At 50.8% G+C, this 22,656-nt stretch overlaps 1 protein-coding gene across 7 annotated transcripts in view; it reads right to left on the bottom strand.

The window, feature by feature from the left end:
- The window catches only part of DLG3 (discs large MAGUK scaffold protein 3), a gene marked incomplete at both ends in the record, with an annotated part of 64,026 nt that extends 48,824 nt beyond the window's left edge, over window positions 1–15,202 (bottom strand). For 3 of the 7 annotated variants that reach the window (XM_084258828.1, XM_084258832.1, XM_084258834.1), the window contains 9 exons: window positions 6,288–6,390; window positions 6,826–6,982; window positions 8,583–8,742; window positions 9,345–9,489; window positions 9,827–9,963; window positions 10,256–10,425; window positions 10,650–10,774; window positions 11,177–11,227; window positions 14,727–15,202. In XM_084258828.1, coding sequence (XP_084114954.1) covers window positions 6,288–6,390; window positions 6,826–6,982; window positions 8,583–8,742; window positions 9,345–9,489; window positions 9,827–9,963; window positions 10,256–10,425; window positions 10,650–10,774; window positions 11,177–11,227; window positions 14,727–15,119 — 1,441 coding nt within the window. Of the gene's footprint in view, window positions 1–6,287; window positions 6,391–6,825; window positions 6,983–7,865; window positions 8,006–8,582; window positions 8,743–9,344; window positions 9,490–9,826; window positions 9,964–10,255; window positions 10,426–10,649; window positions 10,775–11,176; window positions 11,228–14,726 lie in introns of those variants that run through there. The other 4 variants (XM_084258831.1, XM_084258833.1, XM_084258835.1 and 1 more) reach the window with 2 other exon arrangements.
- Between the last annotated feature and the right edge of the window lie 7,454 nt (window positions 15,203–22,656).

Genomic DNA, 22,656 nt, shown 5'->3' with positions numbered 1-22,656 from the left:
CAGCACCTCTACCCTCAGGGTACTCCTTCCTTTGGTGCTGGCATTTGTGGTCGCCAAGATTAAAGTCTATTTGGGGGCCTCTCCGGTGGCGCAGCGGTTGAGCGCTGGGTTGCAAAGCTGCCCGCCGCCTCTGCAGCGCTGGTTCGATCCCCGGCTGCTCCCCGGCCACCGGAGGAGGATACCACATGGCGCGCAGACCTCTCCTGCCGCCCGCTGCTCCCCTCAGCAGTGTACTTTGGTCCTTCTGCCTGCTCTGCTCCCCGCTCTGGCTCTGGTGAATTCTCCCACCCTCCCGTGCTTCTGACTGTACCCAGTGCATGTATAAACAAAAACAAACAAACAAATAAATAAATAAAAGCATGCCTCTATTAAAAAATAAAATAAAATAAAATAAAGTCTATTTGGGAGTTAGTGCTACTCCATTTGTTAATAGCTTCTGGCATCTTAAGAGTTTCAGAGCAGGGGCCTCCCTGGTGGTGCAAGGGTTAAGCATGGCACTATGAAGCCATCCACAGCCTCTGCAGCACAAGTTCAATCCCCCGGCCAGCCAGGGAGAAACCCAAATGGCATGGCAGACCTCTCCTGTCTAGCCTGCAGCTCCCCTCAGCAGTGTATTTCAGTCAGTTTGCCTGTTCTGTTCCCCACTCTGTCTCTGGTGGATCCTCTCACCCCTTGCATCTCTGGCCTGTAGCCCAGCTCTTGTATGCATAAATAAATAAATCTTTTTTAAAAAAAGTTTCAGAGCAGTATCTTGCGCTGAGTCCAGGTAGATCTGGGTAGGGAGGGGGCCCATAGCTTTTGTGTCATGGTGAGTAGTTTCAGCCTAGCTGCAAGAATTCTGGACGCCAAGCTCTCAGAAAATCTGACTTCAAAATTTGATTCTGTCCCTTCTGGCTGTGGTGACCTTGAGCAAATTATTCAAACTCTCTGACCTTCACTTTCCTCATCTGTAAAACAGGGATAATACCAAGGGATGTCCTGAAGATTAATGCTTACAAAGCCATGGAGAACACAGAGATACTCAAGAAATCAACTCAACAAACCATGTCACAGGCTCTGAATTAGGTGCTAGGGACACAAAGATGAATACAATGCCACCTGCCTTCAAATAGTTCAGTGTGGAAATGCTACAAGAGAAATTCATTTTCTTCCTTCCCTATGTTAGCCTTCTTTTAGGATGGCTTTGCTTCTTCTAGGATGACGATGATTCTCTACCCTGATGAGCTTTCACCTCTGCATTCTCAAGAGAGATCATGCTGATAGGGTAGCAGTTATGTTTACATCTTCCATTCTCCAACATGGGGAGATGACATGGTTACTTAAATATTATAGGGGGGCCTCCCCTTAAATATTATAGGGGGCTCAACCCAGCGGTTGAGCGCTGGGTTGTGAAGCTGCCCGCTGCCTCTGCAGCGCCGGTTCCATCCCCAGCTGCCCCCCGGCCACCAGAGGAGGGTCCCACATGGTGGCGCAGACCTCTCCTGATGCCCGCTGCTCCCCTCAGCAGTGTACTTCTGTCCTTCTGCCTGCTCTGCTCCCCGCTCTGGCTCTGGTGAATTCTCTCACCCTCCCGCGCTTCTGACTGTACCCAGTGCTTGCATGCATAAATAAATAAATAAAATCTTAAAAAAATATATTATAGGGGACATGTGCCTTTTATGCTTTCAAGATATTATCAACATTGATCCTTAACCCTGCCAGGTATTACCTGAAAGTGTTTTTCCATGGTGAAGGTATGCTTATTCAGCACCTTAAAGTAAGTATGGAAAACTCTTTCACTCCCTGTTACCACCAGTCTGGATTTACATTCCATTTGAAAAGATTTGTCACAAAGGATGAGTTTGCAGTTTAGTTACCTTAGTGACCAATTTCTGGTTCACCTCCTGATTTGGATTGTTCTAAAAAACAAAAGGGCTTCCCAGAAAAATACTAGCTCAGTTTATTAACAGGTTGACACAAAGTTACTGGAGGGGTTGGGAGGGGGGTAGTTGAAGATGGGTTTCTATTTTTTTTAAAAGATTCATTTATTTGTTTGTTTGTTTGTTTGTTTATACACACAAGCACTGGGTATAGCCAGAGGCGCGGGAGGGTGAGAGAATTCACCAGAGCCAGAGCGGGGAGCAGAGCAGGCAGAAGGACTGAAGTACACTGCTGAGGGGAGCAGCGGGCACGGCAGGAGAGGTCTGCGCGCCATGCCGGACCCTCCTCCTGTGGCCAGGGAGCAGCTGGGGATCGAACCAGCACCACATAGGTTGCAGGCAGCTTCGTAACCCAGCGTTCAACCGCTGCGCCACCGGGGAGGCCCTGAAGATGGGTTTCTACAGCAAAACGTTATCACATGAAACCCACCTTGCCCTGGGTAGAGCAATTGTACACATCACAGAAAAAGTTTTCATTTTATAATAGACTGGAAGTGAGCCTTTGCCAAAAGCCAGTTGTTTAAATTTTCAATTTTAATTTTAAGCAGGATTATACATGCCCAAGAACATTATGCTATTTTTAGCTAATAGGTAGAATTACTGTGTCCACAACAGTTTGGAACAATCAGGAATAAAACTATTAAACAGCATCTCTCACCGTGGTACCTGACCATTTGGCATTTCTATTTTCAATCTTTCCAGAGCTTCTGCATGAAAATACTTGTAAAGCACCATGCTAAGCACAATACAAAGTTCAAATAGACACAGTCCCTACACTTCATTACAGATTTAAACCACATAAAGGAAAACAGATAAAGAATCTCAAGGTTAGAGCATTCCCGCCAAACTGCCATCCAGCCCCTAAGTGCCCACAGAAGATACATTAGGAAGCAATTGTCCTAAATCTGTCGCCCTCTAATACTTACTCCCTCCTCTTTTAATAATGAGAGGGATAATGAAAATGTTCTAAAATTGACTGTGACAATAGATGCACAACTCCGAGTATATGAAAAGCCACCGAATTGTACAGCTAGATGGATGAACTATGTGCTGTATGAATTACAGCTCAATCTGTTTAAAAAAAAAGAAGAGAAATTGCTCTTACTCTGATTGTTCTAGTTTTTTTCAGCTCATGTTGGAGGCTAGCTAGCTAAAGGCTGTACTAGTTTGGCAATGGTGCCTCAGTGGCCACCATTAGAAATCACTCTAATCTTAATTTCCCCTCCATATTCATCTTTCTTTCCCTAGTCTCTCTTCTGTTGCTATCCCAGTTCTTTTCCTGTTGTTCCACTGCTCTAACTGGGTCTTAGGTCTCTCAGGTATTCCCAAGCACAGTCTGTCCTAATTCACGGACCTCAGGATTAAACTGATCGCTGACCCTTAGCAGCTTGCCCTCCATGGCCCTCAGCAAGTCACATCTTTGCTCTCCTGTTGCTGTTCTAGTCTGTCCAATGAAGGGTTGAATTACTTGATCTTTCCAGCTCTCACATTCTCTGTGAAAAAATTCAGATAATGAACACTTACTTGGCCAATGGCATGCAAAGTCTCTGTCATTTTAGCCAAAAAGACATACATTTGGATTATTCAGTTGGTGACTAGCCACATGATGCAATCTTCCAAAGAATGGGATTTAAGATATTTATAAAACCATCAACATGGAGTCCTTATTTTTAAAAACCTAGCACTTCATCGGAAACAATTCAGAGCCCAATAAAGAATACTTGATCGTTTCTCTGGCCTTGCCTCCAAGGGTCCAATTTTGAATGAAAAAAAAAAAGCTTTTGCATAGTGGGACCCTGTTACTAAACCAAGGGAAGTAGATTGGGGGGCAGGCAGCACCTTAACAACAGTGGTTCAACTAAACCTTAGAAGAAAGGCTTTGTTTAGGAAGTGGTAGAAAGATCTAACATAAAACAGCACCTCAACATACACTGTAAACCCTCAGAAATATGCTCAGAGAGCAGTGAACACTGCAGGAATCCCTTTACCCTGGGCAAGTTGCAGCTTTTTATGCAAACCAGTTACATTCCCCCAACAAACCTCATAGAAATATGTAGTCATAAGTTTCCAAGACTACCAGTAGGCAAATTCACAATATTGTTTCCATGTGCACACCATCAGAGATCAAAACCGAAAGGAACACATCAATTTCTCCTACACACACACACACACACACACACACTCATGCACACACACACTCATGCACACACACAAGCACAGGAGAAACCATTTTCTTTGCAGAACCCACCTTTTCTAAGTTGTAGGTATGAAATGGATAAATATTGTTGCTAATAAAAGTCAGATGGTTTGCTCTACTGGAAGCAAACAGCACACAGAGAAATCATAAAAACAATAAGCCTAAGGTGTGTTTCTTGTGTTTAAGCTGAAGGCCAAACATGGAGTGAAATAAACTCCCTGTCCATTTGCATCCTACTTTCCCACTCAGCCCAACAAACTCTCAGGTTACCTCCCTACACTTCTGTCCCCATCAAAAAAGTCCAGTGCAGAAGGTGGCAGGCTCCTCTCTTACTTCCCTTCAGGCTCTTGGCCTGAGGCTCTGAACAGTGGGGGAGGAACAAGGTAGGCCCTCAAGGTAGGGCTCCCCACCTTGGGGATAGGCTCCCCACCTATCCCCTTCTAGCCACCAACTCAGAGCACCTGCAGGGAAGGGGTCCCTTCCTCTACCTGAGTAACCCACCCACGAGGCCTAGGTGTCCCAGGAGCCCAGTGCTGCAGCCCTAAGGGACAAAGGCCGGACTTCCAAAGAGGAGGGGAAGGTGAAAGAAGTAGAGGACAATTTGAAAGCCCTGGCAAACAAGAGTGGGGGGGGGGTCTGCAAATACCAAGCCAATTCTAGGGGGGGGGGGTGTTCCCAGAGGTAGCCAAGTTCGGTGGGTCAAGGCATAAGGGGGAGGGGGAGATTTAGTAAATTCCTCAGAGGTTAAGAATTAGAGTTGCTAGGGCACAGAAGCCAACAGGAAGGAGACTGCGGGTGGGCTGAGGCCCTGGGCAGAGAAGGGGGCAAGGTTCCTATGTGGGGAGAGGTGATGGCCAGATGGCCCAGGGGAGGCAGGGAAGGCAGGCGGGCACCTAGCCCGACGCGACACTCCCGAGACCTCCAGAGCAAAGTGCCGCGTGGGCTGGCAGAGTTGGGGACGCGGTATTAGGAAAAAAGTCTGAGAACAGAACCAAAAGAGACAGGGGGGGGGGTGTGGGGGGGTGTGGGGGGTGTGGGGTGGTGGGGGGGGTGGTGGTGGTGGGGGTGGGGGGGTGGGGGGGTGGGGGGGTGGGGGGGTGGGGGGGTGGGGGGGTGGGGGGGTGGGGGGGTGGGGGGGGTGGGGGGGTGGGGGGGTGGGGGGGTGGGGGGGTGGGGGGGGGTGGGGGGGGTGGGGGGGTGGGGGGGAGAACGACCAGGGGGCCTGACCCCTCTCGGCCCCACCTCACCTAGCGCCGGCTCAGAGTCCAGGTCTAGTGTTGGGAAAGCGCCAGCTCCGGCTAGCCCCTCCGTCCCGCGCGGGTGATCACGGACACAAAGCGGGGCGCGCGGGAGAAGGGAAAAGGGGAGGAAGAGAGGGAGGGAGGGGAGGGAAGGGTGGAGGAGATGCCAGAGGCGCGAAGGGGGGAAGGAGGGGCGCCCTCCGCCCGGGTCAGGGGCGGGGCGTGCGGCTGGAGGCAGCGCCCGGCCGCCAATGGCCACCGCGCCGCCTGCACCCGGCGCGCCTCCGCACAGCTCACCTCGGCACCTGGGCCGCGACCCCAGCCAATCAAGCGCCTCGTTTGCACGCCCAGCCCCGCCCACTCGCCCAGCCCTGGAAGGAGCAGGAGAACACAAAGGAGGTCCGCCTATAGGGGGAGGGGATCCACGCCAGATTCCCGGCCCCCGGCCCCTAAGGCACAGTGTCACTCCCTCAGTGTGTCTCTGGGTACTTCACGGTCACCCCGATACGGGCAGGGGACTAGGTATCATAAAGGTTTGGCCCTAGTTCTCTTCAGAGGTCGGATCTCTTCTCCCTGAGGTCCTGCTAACCAACGGCTACCCCCTCCCGTGCCAGGGCACCCAGTTCCAAGTCTTCGCCTCTAAGCCCTCCGCCTCCGCTACCCCTTCCCCCTTTATCCAGTGGCCCCAATCTCAGTGCCTTCTCCCGTCGGCTGCTGCCCACTACTGGCATTGTGCTGCACTGCAGCCCTGATCAGCAGGGTCTGAGTACAGCCTTCTAGATGGATGCTCCCCTAGCTGCCCAAAGCCACTCCAGTCCAGAAGGACGACAGGCAGGAAGAGATTACCGGATTTGTCACCTAAAATAGCAAAAGGTCACACTTAGCATAAGTCTGAAGTTCCCAAATCACCTCTTCCCGCTGTTCTCCTACCTTCAGGTCTGTACTGGGCCACAATGGTAACTGATTGACCAGCCCGTTTCAGAGCAGCTGCAGCCTGCTCATGAGTTGCATTCCGCAGGTTCACTCCGTTCACCTGTGCAAAGAGAGGTGCTCTGAGCCATCCCTATGGCAATAAACAGGGTCCTCTGTAGCAGCACTTAGGAGTGGGAGATACCCATCCCATCCTATCCCATTCCTAAGCCTATTTTAATGCCTTTCTCAATATCCCATCCTTTCCTGACTAAGAGCAAACCTAAAAGATACCACATCTTGGCTGTAATAGTTATCTTTGAGGGGGGCTAAATACCAACCAGAGTTAAGATCCAAGTATTTTTTTCCTCCTCAAGGACCTCTGATCTGGTCTCAGTCCCTATCCTTCACTAAGAACATCTATAAAGAGAATAAATTTTCTCCAGTGTTTAGTCCTTCCCCATCTCAAGAAGCATTCCTAGGACAAAGCATGGTCTCCCCTCCTCCCCTTTGGACTGGCACAGTTCCCATCCTCCCACCTCGCCATTTGCCTCCTCACCGATAAGATCCGGTCTCCCCTGCGCAGCTCCCCACTCAGGTCAGCTGGGCCTCCTGCCAGGATGAAGGAAACGAAAATGCCTTCTCCATCCTCTCCTCCTACGATGTTGAACCCCAGGCCTGTGGAACCCTTGTGCAGGATAATCTTGCGGGGCTCTCTGGTGAGAAAGGAGTGGAAGGGTCAGAACAAGAGAGGCCTAAATTGTTGTCCCTGTGAGGGCCAGCCTGGAACAGCCCATATTATTGTAGAAGGGCATGGGTCCCAATATGTAAGATCTCCTGTTCCTCCCTTTCTCTCCCAAGACCTGCTTGGCTGCTATTTTCTGCCCGGCACCAAGTTTCAGTTGCTCTTCCCTTCTTCCTGAGTCAACTTCCCAATGGGCAGTCCCCTCTACTCCCAGGACAACAAAGCCCTAACCTGGGCTCTAGGGACCATATCTCAGAACCCACCCACAGGTCCTCTTCCTCCCCAGGTTCTCCTATCCTCCCAATCATGTGATAGATCCTGGGCCACAAGAAGGGGAACCTGTTAGTGGCAGTGGAATCACTCTGGGGCTCAGTGATTCCATCCACAAAAGGGCTCACTATCTTTATACAAGCTCCTCATAAGTCTCAGTATTCGACCCACCAACTGTGCTCCCCCTCCCTTCTCCAACAACAGATTCAGTTATAGCTCCCACTATCGACTCTTGCGAGGTGATGTGGGAGACCAGGATAAAGAAATCCCAGGCCCCCAAAAAGGAGCTTAGGAGCCTAACTAAGGAGAAGAAACAAACACATGAAAACCCTCATTAAAACTAACCATTTCTGAAAAACCCCTCTGAAATTGGTCGTGTATCATCAGGTGAGAGCAACAGTGGCTTGTTTATATTCATGCCAAGTGACTCCCAGCACACTGCCCCTTGCCCACTGCCTTCACTTTCAGCATCTTTCATCCACAGAGCCCCAAATCCAAATTTCCTCCTTTCTTGCTCCTAGTTCCCGAAGTGAGGCTCCCTCCCAGAGTCCAGGATGCTCTTGCTCAAGGCCCTCTTCTCTTACCTGGCATCCCCTCCAGGCCGCAGGGAGCGGAGTGGCCAGGCCCACCTCTGTGATGCCCTCCTCCAGGCGGAGGCCGAGGCTGAGCCCAAGCCCAAGCTGAGCGCCAAGCCGGAGCCTGAGAACTTGCGTGCCCTCTCCATGGCTCCTCTGGCTTTTCTTGGTGCACCTACCCTTCCGGCTCCACCGTAGCTAGACCAGCAGCCTACCAGGCCCCACCCCACAAACCTGTCCCCCAGAACCCAGCTGGCCAGACCAGTTCCACAGCTGCTGCCTCCACCAAAGCGGGGCGGGGCTATTCCTTCTATTCCTTCGAGGCTCGGCCAGCCTCCCAGCGTCCTGCCAACCCCAAGGACAGAACTGCTTTCTCCTATAATTTGCCACAAAGGCGGTTACAACTGTCTCAGGACAGGTCACTCCACAACCTCCACAGCCTCAGTCCTTTAAATGCTCCACCCCGCAGTTTCTGTCTTTTCCCACAGGGGCCACGCACTTGGCGCTCCCCCTGATGGTAGAACTTGTCCCTATAGCCACCTAAGCCTCTCCAGAGGCCCCAAGGGTTGAAAGAGGGCCTCAGACCCCCAAGACAAGAGTGATGAGGGCCTTATCCTTCTTTGCTGTGCACACCATTAGGAGGAGGTCTATGGCCAGCCAGAATTGGCTTCCTCCCCCCCCCCATCCCTATATAGGATGAAAGGGAGAGGGGGGAGGTCATCTTACCTGGTGAAGTCCTCCTCAGCCAGCATGTGCCTAGGGATAGGAGAGTAACGGGCTGGGGGGACCTGAGGAGGAGCAGGATAACTGACTTTGCTCTCCACAGCCCCAAGATAACCCAGGCTGGAATTATGGCTTATGTGGTTGTCAGCCAAGGCAGTAAAAGCTGGAATCAAGAAAGGGAGAGAAAGGTTTAGAGACTACTCTGTGAAGGTACCCTATCCCATCCCCCTCCAAGGACTGTCCCCCACACTCCACTTCAGTTGCAGAGACCAAGGCATGTGGATTCCTCAGGCCTCTCTTCCCTACTCCACCCCCTAGGATTTCTCCTCCATAGTCCCTTCTGAATCCTGCACTCACTTCTGTAAGTCTTAGAAAGAACTGAAGCCAAGGCAGTCTACAAAGAACGGCATGACTAGAGGTGTGACTAATAATAATCCCTCACATCTCTATAGCCTAATACAGTTTTCCAAGGGCTTTTGCATCCATGATCTCATTTGATCCTGCAGCAGTCCTATGAGGAAGGCAGCACACATATCATTAGCTCCTTTTTGCTAAAAAGGAAACTAAAGACAGGTGAAAGGAATGTGTTCAGGGGCACTGGGCTCTAAGGGACAACGCTGGGATTTGGACTCGGTGTTTCTGTGCACTAGTCCTATGCTCACTCGCTCTTGCTCACTCTCTTTGAACAAGGGGTATGAAACCCTTCCCCTCCAGAAACCAAGGGACAGGGGCTTCAGGCCAGGCACAGGGCAAATGGGTACGTACTGCTGGCGTAGTCAGGGGGTGCGTACATGTCGTTCAGGTGGAGGGTGCCTGGTTTGGCCACCTTTAGATAGACCATATCAGATGTGTTCTTCAGCGAGGCCACAGCTTCCTCATGCCTCACATCCTGCAGATTAGTGTTGTTCACCTAAAAGACAGGCCTTAGGGCTAGCAATTGGGAGAAGGGGGTGCCTCTCCAGGGAATCCTGATGGGGTGCCATTTCAGTGAAGGTCAACAGCATTCTAACAGACACCCAAGCCTAATGCTGTGAGTAGCAGAGGTGTGAGCTAGGGGTAGGGCAGGTGAGGGGTCCTGGCCATCAAAAGAACTAGGATCTTGGTATATGGGTACATGCAGGTCAGATGTTGCTCTTGAAATTCCCCATGATGCCCTGTCTCTGAGTGAGGTTCAGGTGGAATGAGAAGCTGCTGGAACGCCACCATCCCACCCTACCATTTGGGTATCCCTATAAAGGTTTTCTCACCGCCAGCAACCGGTCCCCAATCTGTAGGCGTCCATCCTTCTGAGCAGCACCCCCCTCGATGATCTTGGTGATGTAGATGCTGTTGTCTCCTGGGATGTGCTGGTTGCCAATGCCCCCAGCGATGCTGAACCCCAGGCCTAAGCCAAGCCAGCAGGGAGCGGAGAAGCGTCACAAGGAGAAATCAGAGTGCTCAGTCAATCCCAAACCTAAGCCCCCAGCCAACCCACTGGGCCCACAGGAGGTCCCCCCAGGAATTCTAAACACTATGCTGCCATGCCAAGGTCAGTAAGGGTGAGATGTGAGGCCAAGAGAGAAGGCTGAGAGCTGGAAGGGGGAATCAAGTAAGGAGTCCAGTCATTCCCTTCCACTTCCTAGAGGGTCACCAGCCAGGGGACTCTGGCCAGAGGACAGGAACACAGAAGGCCACACCTTTGGGTCCTTTGAGCAGGTTGACCTCCATGATGGTCTCAGGTGGAGGCTGTCGCCTCCGAACCACCAACCGCACCACAGGGCCTGCCTCCTTCAGCGCCTCCACGGCCCGGCTGTGCACCACCTCCGACACGTCCACCTCATTCACCCGCAGCACACAGTCATTCACCCTGCAGGGGAAGCCCGAGAGGCATGACACTGCACCACCGCCCCTCCACCCACTCTCCCACCTCCTCTTCCGCCTCCCCTTGCCTGGCCTCCCCTTCCCTCCACCCACCTCCACTATCTCTCCACCTCTCAGATCTATTGGGAGGGTCATCCTGCCAGGGGGCCCTCCTCCCTGCATCTTCATCCTTCTCCTGCCATCCCCAGCCTTGCTTCCAGGGCACCTCACCCTAGCCTCCCATCCATGGCAGCTGCTCCACCGGGGATGATCTTGGTAATAAAGATGCCAGGGTCATCGGGGACATGGGGGTTGTCGATGCCACCTGCGATGCTGAAGCCCAGGCCCGAGTTGCCCTGCAGAAGTGGGTAGAGAGGCAGGGTACTCACTCAGAGGGTATGAGGGGTGTTCTGGACACCCCATCTCCCCCTGACCCCCACATCAGGTTCTCCAGGCTTCTGGGGGCTAGGGGGGTTGTGGCACCCTGCAGCACATTCTTCAGAAATCTGGAGGCTTCCTAGCCTGTCTGACCATTCTGGTGTGGAAGCCTCAGCAAGGCCATCCCCTCCCCAGTTGCCTAGTCCTCAGTGAGCAAGGTCAATTAATATTTGTTAGTTGGTTGATTGATGCAGTGATGTGGACTGTAAGAGCCGCCGTTTCCCCATCCTCTCATGCAGGTTCCCCCATGGGTCCTGAGACAGGTTCAGGTTCCTCCCCTCTCCTGGCTCCAAGCCTCCCCTCCCCACAGGCAGACTTACCCGCTCAAGAACTATCTCCTCATACTTGAACATGCCATCGCTGCCATTCACCTGGGGGAAGACACAAGCGGTTTCCCAGGGGCCTCCTGCCCTCCCTGCTCCCCAGTCAACCTGTTCCTCCCCTGCTCCTGAGTAAGAGAGCCAAAATCAACCCCAGGATACCTCTTGACCACAGGTGGGGACAGGCTGAGCCTGAGGAAGCCATCCACCTCCCCTTGCTTCCAGCCATATCAGACCAAACCCAATCGTTCATTTAGCCCAAATCAATTTGGGGTTGAGCTGCTTAGTAGCACATTCACTGACAGGCTGAGTTACAGAGCCCTGGGGTTCACTAGGAATGATGAGGGCTAACCTGAGGGGGTGGCAAAATGCAACACAGCAGGCAAACCACACCTAGCACCCCAGGGGACACCCAGTCACCTGGCCAGGGACCCTCAACCCTTCTGAATCACAGCTCTCCCTGACTAGGGGATGACGGACTCTCCAAACCCCCAACTCCTCCCCCCATGTCAGAGTTGGAAGGACACCATCTTGTCCAACCCCCCTCATGTGACAGATGGTAATACTGAGACCCAGAGAGCATGAGGCTAGTGCCTAAGGGCACACTGGGAGTTAGTGGAGGAGCAGAGGACAGAACCTGGATCTCTAGATGCTCCTTTGATGAAAGCAAGCTGCCAAGGTCACTGATGTTTTGGCCACTCATCCCCCTCCCCAGCAGAGCCCATGGAAAAAAGGAAAATTGCCCTTTCAGAGTGTCTTGTGCACTGTCACTATCTCTGTGTCCCTGGCAGCCCAATTCCTGAAATAAGCAGAAAGATTTCAAGTCTGAATCCATTTTCTACCAGGGTGCTTGATCCTGAACCCTTCCCATTTCCCAGCAAAAACAGGCCAGGGGAGGATCTGGTCAGGAGTCAGAAGTAACACTGGGGCTGAGACAGGAGCAGAATGGACAAGACTCCCCAGAAGGGAGAAACTGATGGATACCCCATGGACTAAGTGCCAACAGAGTCTGGCCTTCAACCTGCAGTGGCCATGGGAGGAGAGGCAAACGGAGGGGTCATGGGAGGAGAGGCAGTTTGTCTGACCAACCCTCAGTGGTGGCCTCCCAGATAGGACATACTTGTGGCCATTGATGAGTTGAAAATGTGATTCTGGACAGACAAGTCACGCCTGCTCCCTGGCTCCCTCTCTCATCCCCAAGAATGGAGGAGCCTCTTGCCTGTCTCAGCAGGTATCCCGTGCCCCTCCCCCACCTTTCCCTGGCTTCAATGCCCCTTTCCGGTCTCCACAGGTAGCCCGTGCCCCTCCCCCACCTTTCCCTGGCTTCAATGTCCCTTTCCTGTCTCCACAGGTATCCCCTCCCCCATCTTTCCTGGGCTTCATTGCCTCTTTCCTGACCCCTGGTCTTTTCCTCAGAGAGGATATCTGCAAATCCAGGATGGAGGCTCCTCCACAGCCATGTTCTGCTTCTCCCCTCCCACCCCCAACCCATGCAGCTTTGCCTCTAGGAAGCAAAGAGAAGGAGAGCTGGCTGAATAGTTATGCCTCCCCCATTTCTGGGCCCAGGCCCAGGACTTTATGCCCTGCAGCCCTAGGAGTTGGTGAGAATCCTCCAGATGCAGTCCCACTCTGGTCCCAGATCCCAGAGAGAGGAACCTATGGCTCCTCAGAGTCCCCAGATCACCACATCTGCCTAAAGGCCATGCAATAGACACAGAGGCAGGACACATATGCAGCTTTTGTATGCATCTGCTGTACCATGTGTGCCCACATGTGATGAGCCATGTTTTCAACCCGGCTTCCAGCAAGACCTAGAGGCTCCTGGCTCCCACTGGTCCAGCCTCCAGCCTCCCACTGCCCCCCTCAGAGACCCTGCTCCTCCAGCCAGGAGTCATCCAGGGATCATCCTTGATACAGAAACCTTGGCCAACTGGCCCACCCTTGGGAATGACACTTGTCTCCCTGCAGAGCAAGACAAGCATGAGAGAGTGTTTGCAAGGATAGGTCCCCAGGACAGAGGGGGAAGAGAGAGCAGGGACTCACTGAGAGTGTAAGAGGCCAAGGCAAAGGACACGGGAAGCAGTAAGTGTGGACAGAGAGAAGGCCAGAACTGAGGTCTCTTCTCCCCAGGAGGTCCCCACCTTTGCTTCTAAGTGAGAGCACATCCTATCCCCAGAGGAAGATAAAAGTGGCCAGAGTGGTCATCAGCTCGGGGCAGTCAGCACCTGCCCTCCAGCAAAGCCTTCTTCTCTTCTCTCCCTACCCTGGGGGCTGCAGAGCAGAATAACCAGACAGGCCCTCCACCATGCGTGCCAGGGACCTGGCTCTGCCGGCCCAGCCTCCATTTTGCTGCTTCTCCCACAGATGCTCCTTCCATTTTCTAAGCTGGCAGTTTAGGCTGGGAGTGGAAGCCGGAGTTGTGCCCAGCACCCAGGGGTTCCCAAGCTGTGCCAAATCAGGTTTGGGGAGGCAATTTCCCCCACATCTGAGGGTACCCAAGGGGGTCATGCCCCACCGGGGCCACCAGAGCAGCTGCCCCTTGCCTGGCTCCAGGCACCAAGCCTGCTCTGGATCAAGGAAGCTTGCTCAGTTCGCCCCACATCTACCCCCCCCACCCAAGAACACACACACTTAAGAGCTGCTTGGACAAAAGAGTCCATCCTTCTCAGCAGCAGCCTCTCAGCCTTGCTTGGGACTGTCTCCCGTCCACTCCCCCTTCCCTCCCTCGCCTGTCAAGAGCTTCTCACCAGGGACACCACACACACACACACACACACACACACACACACAGAGAGAGAGAGAGAGAGAGAGAAAGAGACAGAGAGAGACAGACGGGGGAGATAGAGACAGAGACAGAAACAGAGAGGGAGATACACGCGTGCACACACTTGCAACCACATACACATACACACTGCTCATGCACATACATGTAGCCACACAGGAAAACACAGCTCATCCCTGCAGCCTTATGTACAGAGACACCTTCACATTCACAGAGATATCCCCACATGTCCATGTGCACGTTCACACACAAAGAGACTGGGACTGAGAGGGACCCATGGCATCGAGGGATGAAGCTCAGAAAGCCCCACATGGGCTCTGCCACATTGCTTCACAGGATCTCCATTGCCCTCCTCCAAACACCTCAACATACATACATACACACGCACATATGTGCCCCCCCACGCACAACACCATACTCCCTCCTCCCCTCCTGTGGAGACATACACCACACACGGCCCCCGCAAAACCTACCGCCCCCTGCCAGACACAGAGGCACCGCTAAGCCCCCGCACTGAGACAAACCCAATTCCCTCACATAGAAAAATGTGCCCCTCCGCCATACCTTCACCTCCTGACACACACAGCTCTTCCCAAACCCCTCCAAATGGAGACCCCCCCCTAATCAGGAATACACAGGAAGCACACATTTCCAATGGCCTTTTTGGCTCCGCAGCAAAGCTAGGGCTCAGGGCTCACTACCTTGGAGCCCCTTCTGCACCTCAGGCCTCTAGGCCCCCCACACTCCAGCCCCTCTAAGTTACCCCACAGACACCTCCCCCACCGCCAGCACGCTTGTCCATACCTGCTCATACCAGTCCCGGTTGGTACAGGTACACTCGGGCCACCAGCCGGGGCCGCTGCCGTTGAGTTTGGGGGTGCTCTTGCCTGGAACTGGCTTAGGGGGCACTGGCCCCACATCTCGGCCGGTGGGGATGAGCTTGGCCTTGGTGCGGGGGGTAGGGGTGGCCCCCGCCTGCGAGGGCAGGGTCTGTGAGCTGTAGCCCCCATAACCTGCGCTGGCTCCATTGCCCCCACCTGGCCCATAAGGGTCGGGCACCTGCCAGTCCCCATAGCCAGGAGGCTCCAGGCGCCGCAGGGCGGCCAAGCGGGTCACCTCGTAGCACTCGGGGCACTTACAGCAGTGCTGGTGCTTGTGCATAGCACTGCCCCCCGCAGCCCGGACTCCCCAGCCCACGCCGGCTTCCACTCCACCGCCTCCAGGCTCCCGGGCACACTCACACTGCTCGGACCAGGAGGGGGGGGGTACCCGTGGGGGCGCCCTGGCTGAGCGGGGCCTGGGGCCGGGCGGGCGTCCCGGGGCCTCTGCCCCCACGCTGCCCCGCACCCACGGCTCCCCCTCCAGCACTGGCGGCTCCGTGTCGCCCGTCGTGGCTCCTGGGCCAAGGCCCAGCGGCAAAGAAGGAGCGGGAGCCTGGGCAGAGAGAGGCTGGGCACAGCGAGGACCGCTCCTGCACTGGTCCCCAGGATGGATCTGAGTGGAGTCAAGAGCATCTCTCCCCGGCTCCCTTCTCAGTTGATTCCAGCCAATCAGCACACAGAGTCAGGCAGCGGCAGCGGCAGCGGCAGGAATGCTAAACAGCGGCTTCTTAAAGGTACAGAGGCAGAGGCGCCCCCCAGGCTCAGCCCCATTTCCACGGATTTGTGGGCTACCGCCGACCCTAGGATAGGGGCAGGGAACTTGGGCCACGGGAGAGCTCAGCCGCCAATTTCATGGCCCCGTATCCCCAATCTCAAGCCGGTCCTCCACCCACTGCACCCCACCCCACTTCCAAGAGGGAGTTGCAGGGAAATGATCAATGAGTCCCCAAGCTTGCTCTGAGCTGGGTCCACCAGAAGTAAAGACCTGAGGCAGCAGAGCAGATGGAAGGGACTTTGGAACAGGGCCTGGAAGGTGCTCTCTTCTAACAGGGAACCACAGTGGGAAGCTTATGAGACTGCTCTTCTGTCAGCACCTCCTTGGGGCTATTGTTCTCTCAAACCTCTAGGCCCAAAAATGACCACAACCTCACACTTGATCTGCTCCCTTCACCCTTGAGGTATTCAAGCCTAGAACAGGAGGAAAGGAAATCCCTAAGTCCTTGTCTCTGACCCACAATCTCCTGTCTCCACCACCCACAACCACATGGTTATGATGGGGCAAAGCACTTCAGGATGCCAAAAAGAAAGAGTCCAGGGTAGGAGGAAATGATCAAAAGTCAGAGAAACCATTCCAGGGGTCTGAGGAAAACCTTGGAAGTATCTGTCCAAGAACATCTTGTTAGCCAATTCTGGCTCATCCTTTTAGGGGGGTGGAGGAAGAATGACATGCTAGAAGGTTCTATCATTTTCTGTTCTTGTTTTGTCATTAGCTTAGCTACCAATTATTGCATCTTTTCAAAGTCCTAAGTGCTTTTCATGCAAACAAAAAAACCCTGCTGAGGTGCCACTATTATTATGTTGATCTTTCCAATGAGACATTGAGGCCCAGAGATGTTAATACAGCTATTAGCTGCAAGTGACAGAATCAGGATGCAAATCCAGGCCATTTGACTCGAGTCCATGCTCTGAACCTCTCTAGTATAAACAGGTCTATTCAAAGTTCTCCTGCAGAACTCAGATCTCAATTCAATTTAACAGACATTCATTGTATATCTACTCTGCAAGACCTTGAACTAGGTACTAGGGATACAACAATTCATTCTTATTTCAACTCATGGAGCACTTTACTATGTGCAAGGCACTGTTCTAAAATTGGGGAATATAGCAGCAAACAAAACAAAACACAACAAATCCCTGCCTGGGTTGGGGAGGGGGCTTACATTCTAGAGAGAGGACAGACAAAAATTAACATGATAAATAAGTGAATTATACAGTATATCTGGTGATGAGTGTTGTGGAAATAAGAAATAGTAGGGAAGAGGGGCCTCCCTGGTGGTGCAAGCGGTTAAGTCACAGCACTATGAAGCTATCTGCAGCCACTGCAACGTGAGTTCGATCCCCGGCCAGGGAGCTACCCACAGGCTCAGCAGACCTCTCCTGTCTCAACCACTGCTCCCCTCTGCAGTGTATTTCAGTCAACCCACCTGTTCTGTTCCCCATTCTGTCTCTGGCTAATCCTCTCACCACCCACACCTCTAGCCTGTACCCCAGCTCTTGTATGTATAAATAAATAAATCTTAAAAAAAAAAATAGTAGTGCAGAGTAAGAAGGATTGAGAGAACTAGGGGATGACACAGAGTTGTGAACATTTTCCATCAAGATTTTTATCCCCACATTTTAATATGAAAGATTTTATTTTATTTATTTATTAAAGATTTATTTACTTGCAAACCTGAAATTTCTTTCTTTTTCTTTTAAAGATTTACTTACCTATGCATACAAGGATGGGGCACAGGCCAGAGGTGCAGCGTGGTGAGAGGATTCACCAGAGACAGAGTGGGGAACAGCACAGGCAGATTGACTGAAATATACTGCTAAGGGGAGCAGGGGGCAAGTCAGGAGAGGTCTGCTGCGCCATGTGGGTAGCTCCCTGCCCGGGGATCGAACTTGTGCTGCAGGGGCTGCGGCTAGCCTCATAGGTTGCGTCTTAACCCCCTGCACCACCAGGGAGGCCCTGAAAGATTTTAAACATACAGGGCCTCCCCTGTGGTGCAGCGGTTGAGCGCTGGGTTGTGAGGCTGATTTTAAACATACAGAGTAATTGAAAGAATTTTACAGAGAACAAACACCAAATTGCCACCTTGATTCTTATTAACATTTTATTATACTATATGCTTTATCACATATCTATCCTCCAGATAGCCTTCCCAACTTTTTTAAAACTGAAAAATTGCAAACATATAGAAATGTTTAAAGACTAGGACAATGAACACCTATATATCATCTTCAGAGTCAACAACTGGTAATGTCTTGTTTTATTTCCTCTATCAATCTATTTACTCTTTTTTTCTGAACCATCCCAATGCAAAGTACAGATTTCATTACACTACTCCCCTAAATACTTCAGCATGAATTTTGTAAGAATAGATTTTCCTGGGCCTCCCTGGTGGCACAAGGAGTTGTCTCAGCACTATGAACCTATCGGCAGTCACTGCAGCAAGAGTTCGATCCCCGTCCAGGGAGCCAACCCACTTGGGGTAGCGGACCTCTCCTGTCTCACCCCATGCTCCTTTCAGCAGTGTATTTCAGTCAATCCACCTGTTCTGTTCCCCACTCTGTCTCTGGTGAATCCTTTCACCCCCCTCCCACCTCTGGCCTGTACCCCAGCTTTTGTATGCATAAATAAATAAAGTAAATCTTTAGGAAAAAAGAATGCATTTTCCCATATAACCACAATATTATCATGACATCTAAGACAATTAGCAATAATTTCATATTGTGTAATATCCAGCCTATATTTGAATTTTCCCAAACCTGTGTTTTATATATTTTTTTTTTTAGAGGCATGTTTTATTTATTTGTTTGTTTGTTTCTTTTGTTTATACATGCACTGGGTACAGTCAGAAGCGCGGGAGGGTGAGAGAATTCACCAGAGCCAGAGCGGGGAGCAGAGCAGGCAGAAGGACCGAAGTACACTGCTGAGGGGAGCAGCGGGCAGCAGGAGAGGTCTGCGCGCCATGTGGGACCCTCCTCCAGGGGACGGAGAGCAGCCGGGGATCGAACCGGCGCCGCAGAAGCCGCGGGCAGCTTCGCAACCCAGCGCTCAACCGCTGCGCCACCGGAGAGGCCCCACCAAACCTGTGTTTTATATTTTTAAAGAGAATCTAACAAAGACTCCCACCTTGTATTTGTGCCCAGTCACTATTGAGAGCAGCTCCAATTTAAAAAAAAAAATATTCTGAAATAATTACAGATTTACAAGGAAGTTGCATAGATAGTACAGAAGGCCTGTGTATCCTCTCAGGCAATTTCCCTCAATGATAACATCTTGCCTAATTGCTTAGTATCAAAACCAAGATTTTTGAGCCTCTCTGGTGGCACAAAGGGTTAAGCACAGCACTGTGAAGCTATCCCCAGCCTGTACAGCTCAAGTTAAAATATGATCCCCAGCCCACCAGGGAGCTACCCACATGGTGCTGCAGACCACTCCTGTCTCACTTGCTGCTTCCCTCAGCAGTGTATTTTTGTCAGTCTGCCTGTTCTGCTCCCCACTGTGTCTGGTGAATCCTCTCACCTCCCCTCACCCCGCACCTCTGGCCTATACTCCAGTTCTTGTACACATAAATAAATAAATCTTTTTAAAAAATAAAGTTTAAAAACCAAGATTTTGACATTGATACAATGCGTGTATAGTTCCAGGACATTTTACCACATGCAGAGATTCCTATAACAACCACTGCAATAAAGATACAGAACTATTTCATTGCTGCAAAGATCTACTGTTGTCATCAGGAGGGAAATGCAAACCCCTTGCTTTCGTCTAACTCCTTTTACCCTGTCCCATTTATTGTAAGCTTGTCTTAAATATTCCCCCCACATACAATGAAATCCACACCAGACAATGCTATATGTATTGTTTCAACCATCAAAACATAATACACACAACTTAAGAGAAGAAACATCTATTGCATTTACTTACATTTTCCCTCCTTCTGTTCTTCCTTCCTAATGTTCCAAGATTTGCTCTTTTATCATTTCTTTTTTGTTCTGAGAACTGCCTTTAGCCATTCTTTTAGGATAGTAGGGGCTGGCGACATATTCTCTTAACTATCCTTTGTCTGAACAACTTTGATTTCTCTCTCATTTCTGAAGCATATTTTCATCAGAGCATTTAGGGTTGATGGTTCTTTTCTTTTGTCACTTGAAATATGCTGTGCCACTTCCTCCTGGCTTCCATGGTTTCTGATGAGAAATCCGCTGACATTGGCATTATTTTTTCCCTGTAGGCAAAGTGTTATTTCTGTTGTTATTTTCAAGATGTTTTCTTTTCAAAAGATGTTTTGTTTTCAAAGTTTGATTATGATGTGCCTAGGCATGGATTTCTATGAGTTTACCCTGTTTGGTATTGACTCAGTTTCTTGAATCTGTTGGTTTATGTTTTTTGCCAAATTTGGGGAATTTCCAGTGATTATTTCTTGAGCACTTTTTTAAAGATTTATTTATTTTATGCATACAAGAACTGGGGTGTAGACTGAAGAGGTGAGTGGGGTGAGAGGATTCACCAGAGACACAGTGGGGAGCAGAGCACACAGACTGACTGAAATACACTGCTGAGGGGAGCAGTGGGTGAGACAGGAGAGGTCTGCTGTGCCATGTAGGCAGCTCCCTGGTGGGCCAGGGAATCAAACTCATGCTGCCGAGGGTGTGGATTGCTTCATAGTGCTGTGTCTTAACCCCTTGCACCACCAGGGAGGACATCAGATTGGGTAATTTCTAATGTTATATTTTCAAGTTCACTGATTATTTGCTCTGTCCTCTCAGTCTTGCTGATGAGTCCATCCACTGAGTATTTTAGTTTGGTTATTATATTTTTCTGCTGTAAAATTTCTATTTGATTTTTCATTATATCTCCTATTTCTTCTTTGCTGAAACTTCCTATTTGTGTTTTTTTTAACCTTGTTTGTAATTACGCATTGAAGCTTTTTTTTTTTTTTAACATTAACTGCCTTAGAATTCTTGTCAGATCATTGAAAGCTCTTTGTCATCTTGGTGTTGGCGTCTGTTGATTATTTCTCATTCAAGTTGAGGGTCTCCTGATTCCTGGCATAAGTGATTTTTTAATTGCCTCCTGCACATTTTTGGATATTATGTTATGAGCCACTGAATCTTATTTAAATCTTTTGTTTTTTAGAGGCTTATTTTGACAGCTCTGCTATCAGAGAAAGGGGCCACTAACATGGTTGCTGCCAGAAAAGGCTAGAAGTTCAAGTTCTCTCCTTGCTGCAGTTGATGACCAAAATGGGGGCTCCTCTTTACTGCTGGGAAGAGGTAGGAACTCTATCTCCCCACTGGACTTCGCCTGACACTTCCTTGGCTAGGAGCGGTTGAAATGTCTCTTTCCTGCTCTCCAGATGGCTTCCATTACCACAAGTGGGCTTGCAGGTGATGGCAGAGTAGGATGTGAAGGGCAGAAGGCAGCAGCAAAAGTCCTGACTCTTCACCAGGCTTCCTCTGTCCCTCTACCACCACCCAGTGGGGAGGGAGAGCCTTGTTACCCTTCAGGGATGGAAGTCCAGGCATCCTCCTAGGCCTTCACCGACACCCCAGATAGTGAGGGGGAGCCTGGCAAGAGTGAAAGTCTGGGTTTCTACTTGGCCTTTGCTGGCATGGTGTGGGGTTGCATTTTTTTCTGTGGTGTTTGGTTGCAGTGGAACAGTTATTGTCTAAGGGTTTTCTGTCTGGCTAAGCTGCCAGTTTCCTGGTCTTTTGACTAGAGACAGTTAGCTTTTTCGGTCTGTGCCCATTGCCATTTCAGGCTGCTGGCTTCTCCAGCACACAGACTGGGCTATATGAAGCAATAAAAAAACCCAGGAAATTCCAAACCAGAAGTCCAGGTCACTGGGGTTCCTAGTCAGTTTGCCCTTTTCTCCTTTCAGAATCTTCTTCCTTTTTTTTTTTTTTTAAAGATTTATTTTATTTTTATGCATACAAGAGCTGGGGTACAGGCCAGAGGTGTGTGTGGGAGGGGGGTGGTGGTGAGAGGATTCACCAGAGACAGAGTGGGGAACAGTGGGGAACAGAACAGGCAGATTGACTGAAATACACTGCTGAGGGGAACAGCAGGCAAGTGAGGAGAGGTCTGCTGCGCCATGTGGGTAGCTCGCTGGCCGGGGATTTAACTCATGCTGAAGAGGCTGCCGATAGCTTGAGAATGCTGTGCTTAACCCCATGCACCACCAGGGAGGTGGTGCAGAATCTTCTTATGTTTGTTTTATATATAATGCCCAGGGTTTTAGCAGTACATAGCAAGAGTAATAAGGAGAAATGTATCTACTCCAACTGGGTTCAGAAAGATAAGCTTCTCATTCTTTTTTAATTTAATTTATTTATTTTATTTATTTATTTTTTGTGGGACCCTCGCAGGTGGCCGGGGATCGAATTGGCACTGCAGAGGCTGCAGGCAGCCTTGCAGCCCAGCGCTCAACCTCTGTGCCACCAGGGGAGGCCCCAGCTTCTCATTCTTAAAAAAGTAATGATACCAGAGTACAAGTTAGTTATTTTGTAGAATAGCTTACTTTCTGGATTCCTTTGCTTTTTCCTCATCTTGTCATTTATCTAGTTCCTCTATATCCTGCATTTACTGTAAACTGTAAATTAGGAGAGTGATCTTAAATGGGTGTGTCAGGTAGGCCTCACTGAGAAGTTGACATTTGAACAAAGATTTGAAGGAGTTGAGGAAGTGAGTCATGCAGAAGAGTATACATAGCAATGTAACAGTCAGTACAAAGGTACTAGGTAAGTTGTGCTCCTGACTTGTCTAAGGAACAGCAGGGAGGGTCAAGTGACTGGAATAGAGGGAGGGTGGGGGAGAGTACTAGCAGGAGAGATAAGAAATTTAGTAGGGGACCAAATTGTGTAGACATTGCTGTAAGATTTTGGCTTTACTCTGAGAGACATGAGGAACCATTGGAGGGTTTTTGTGCAGGGAATAGACATGATTATTCTGGCTTCTGTACAGAGAATAGGCTACATGGGACAAGAGTGGAAGCAGTGAGACCAGTCAGGAGGTTGCTGCAGTGGTCCCGCTGAGGCAGGAT

Source organism: Talpa europaea (assembly GCF_964194135.1).
Source record: "Talpa europaea genome assembly, chromosome: X".
In the NCBI taxonomy this organism is placed as follows: Eukaryota; Metazoa; Chordata; class Mammalia; order Eulipotyphla; family Talpidae; genus Talpa; species Talpa europaea.
Note: the sequence above shows the minus strand (reverse complement) of the source record. Positions and strands in the feature narration are given on the sequence as shown.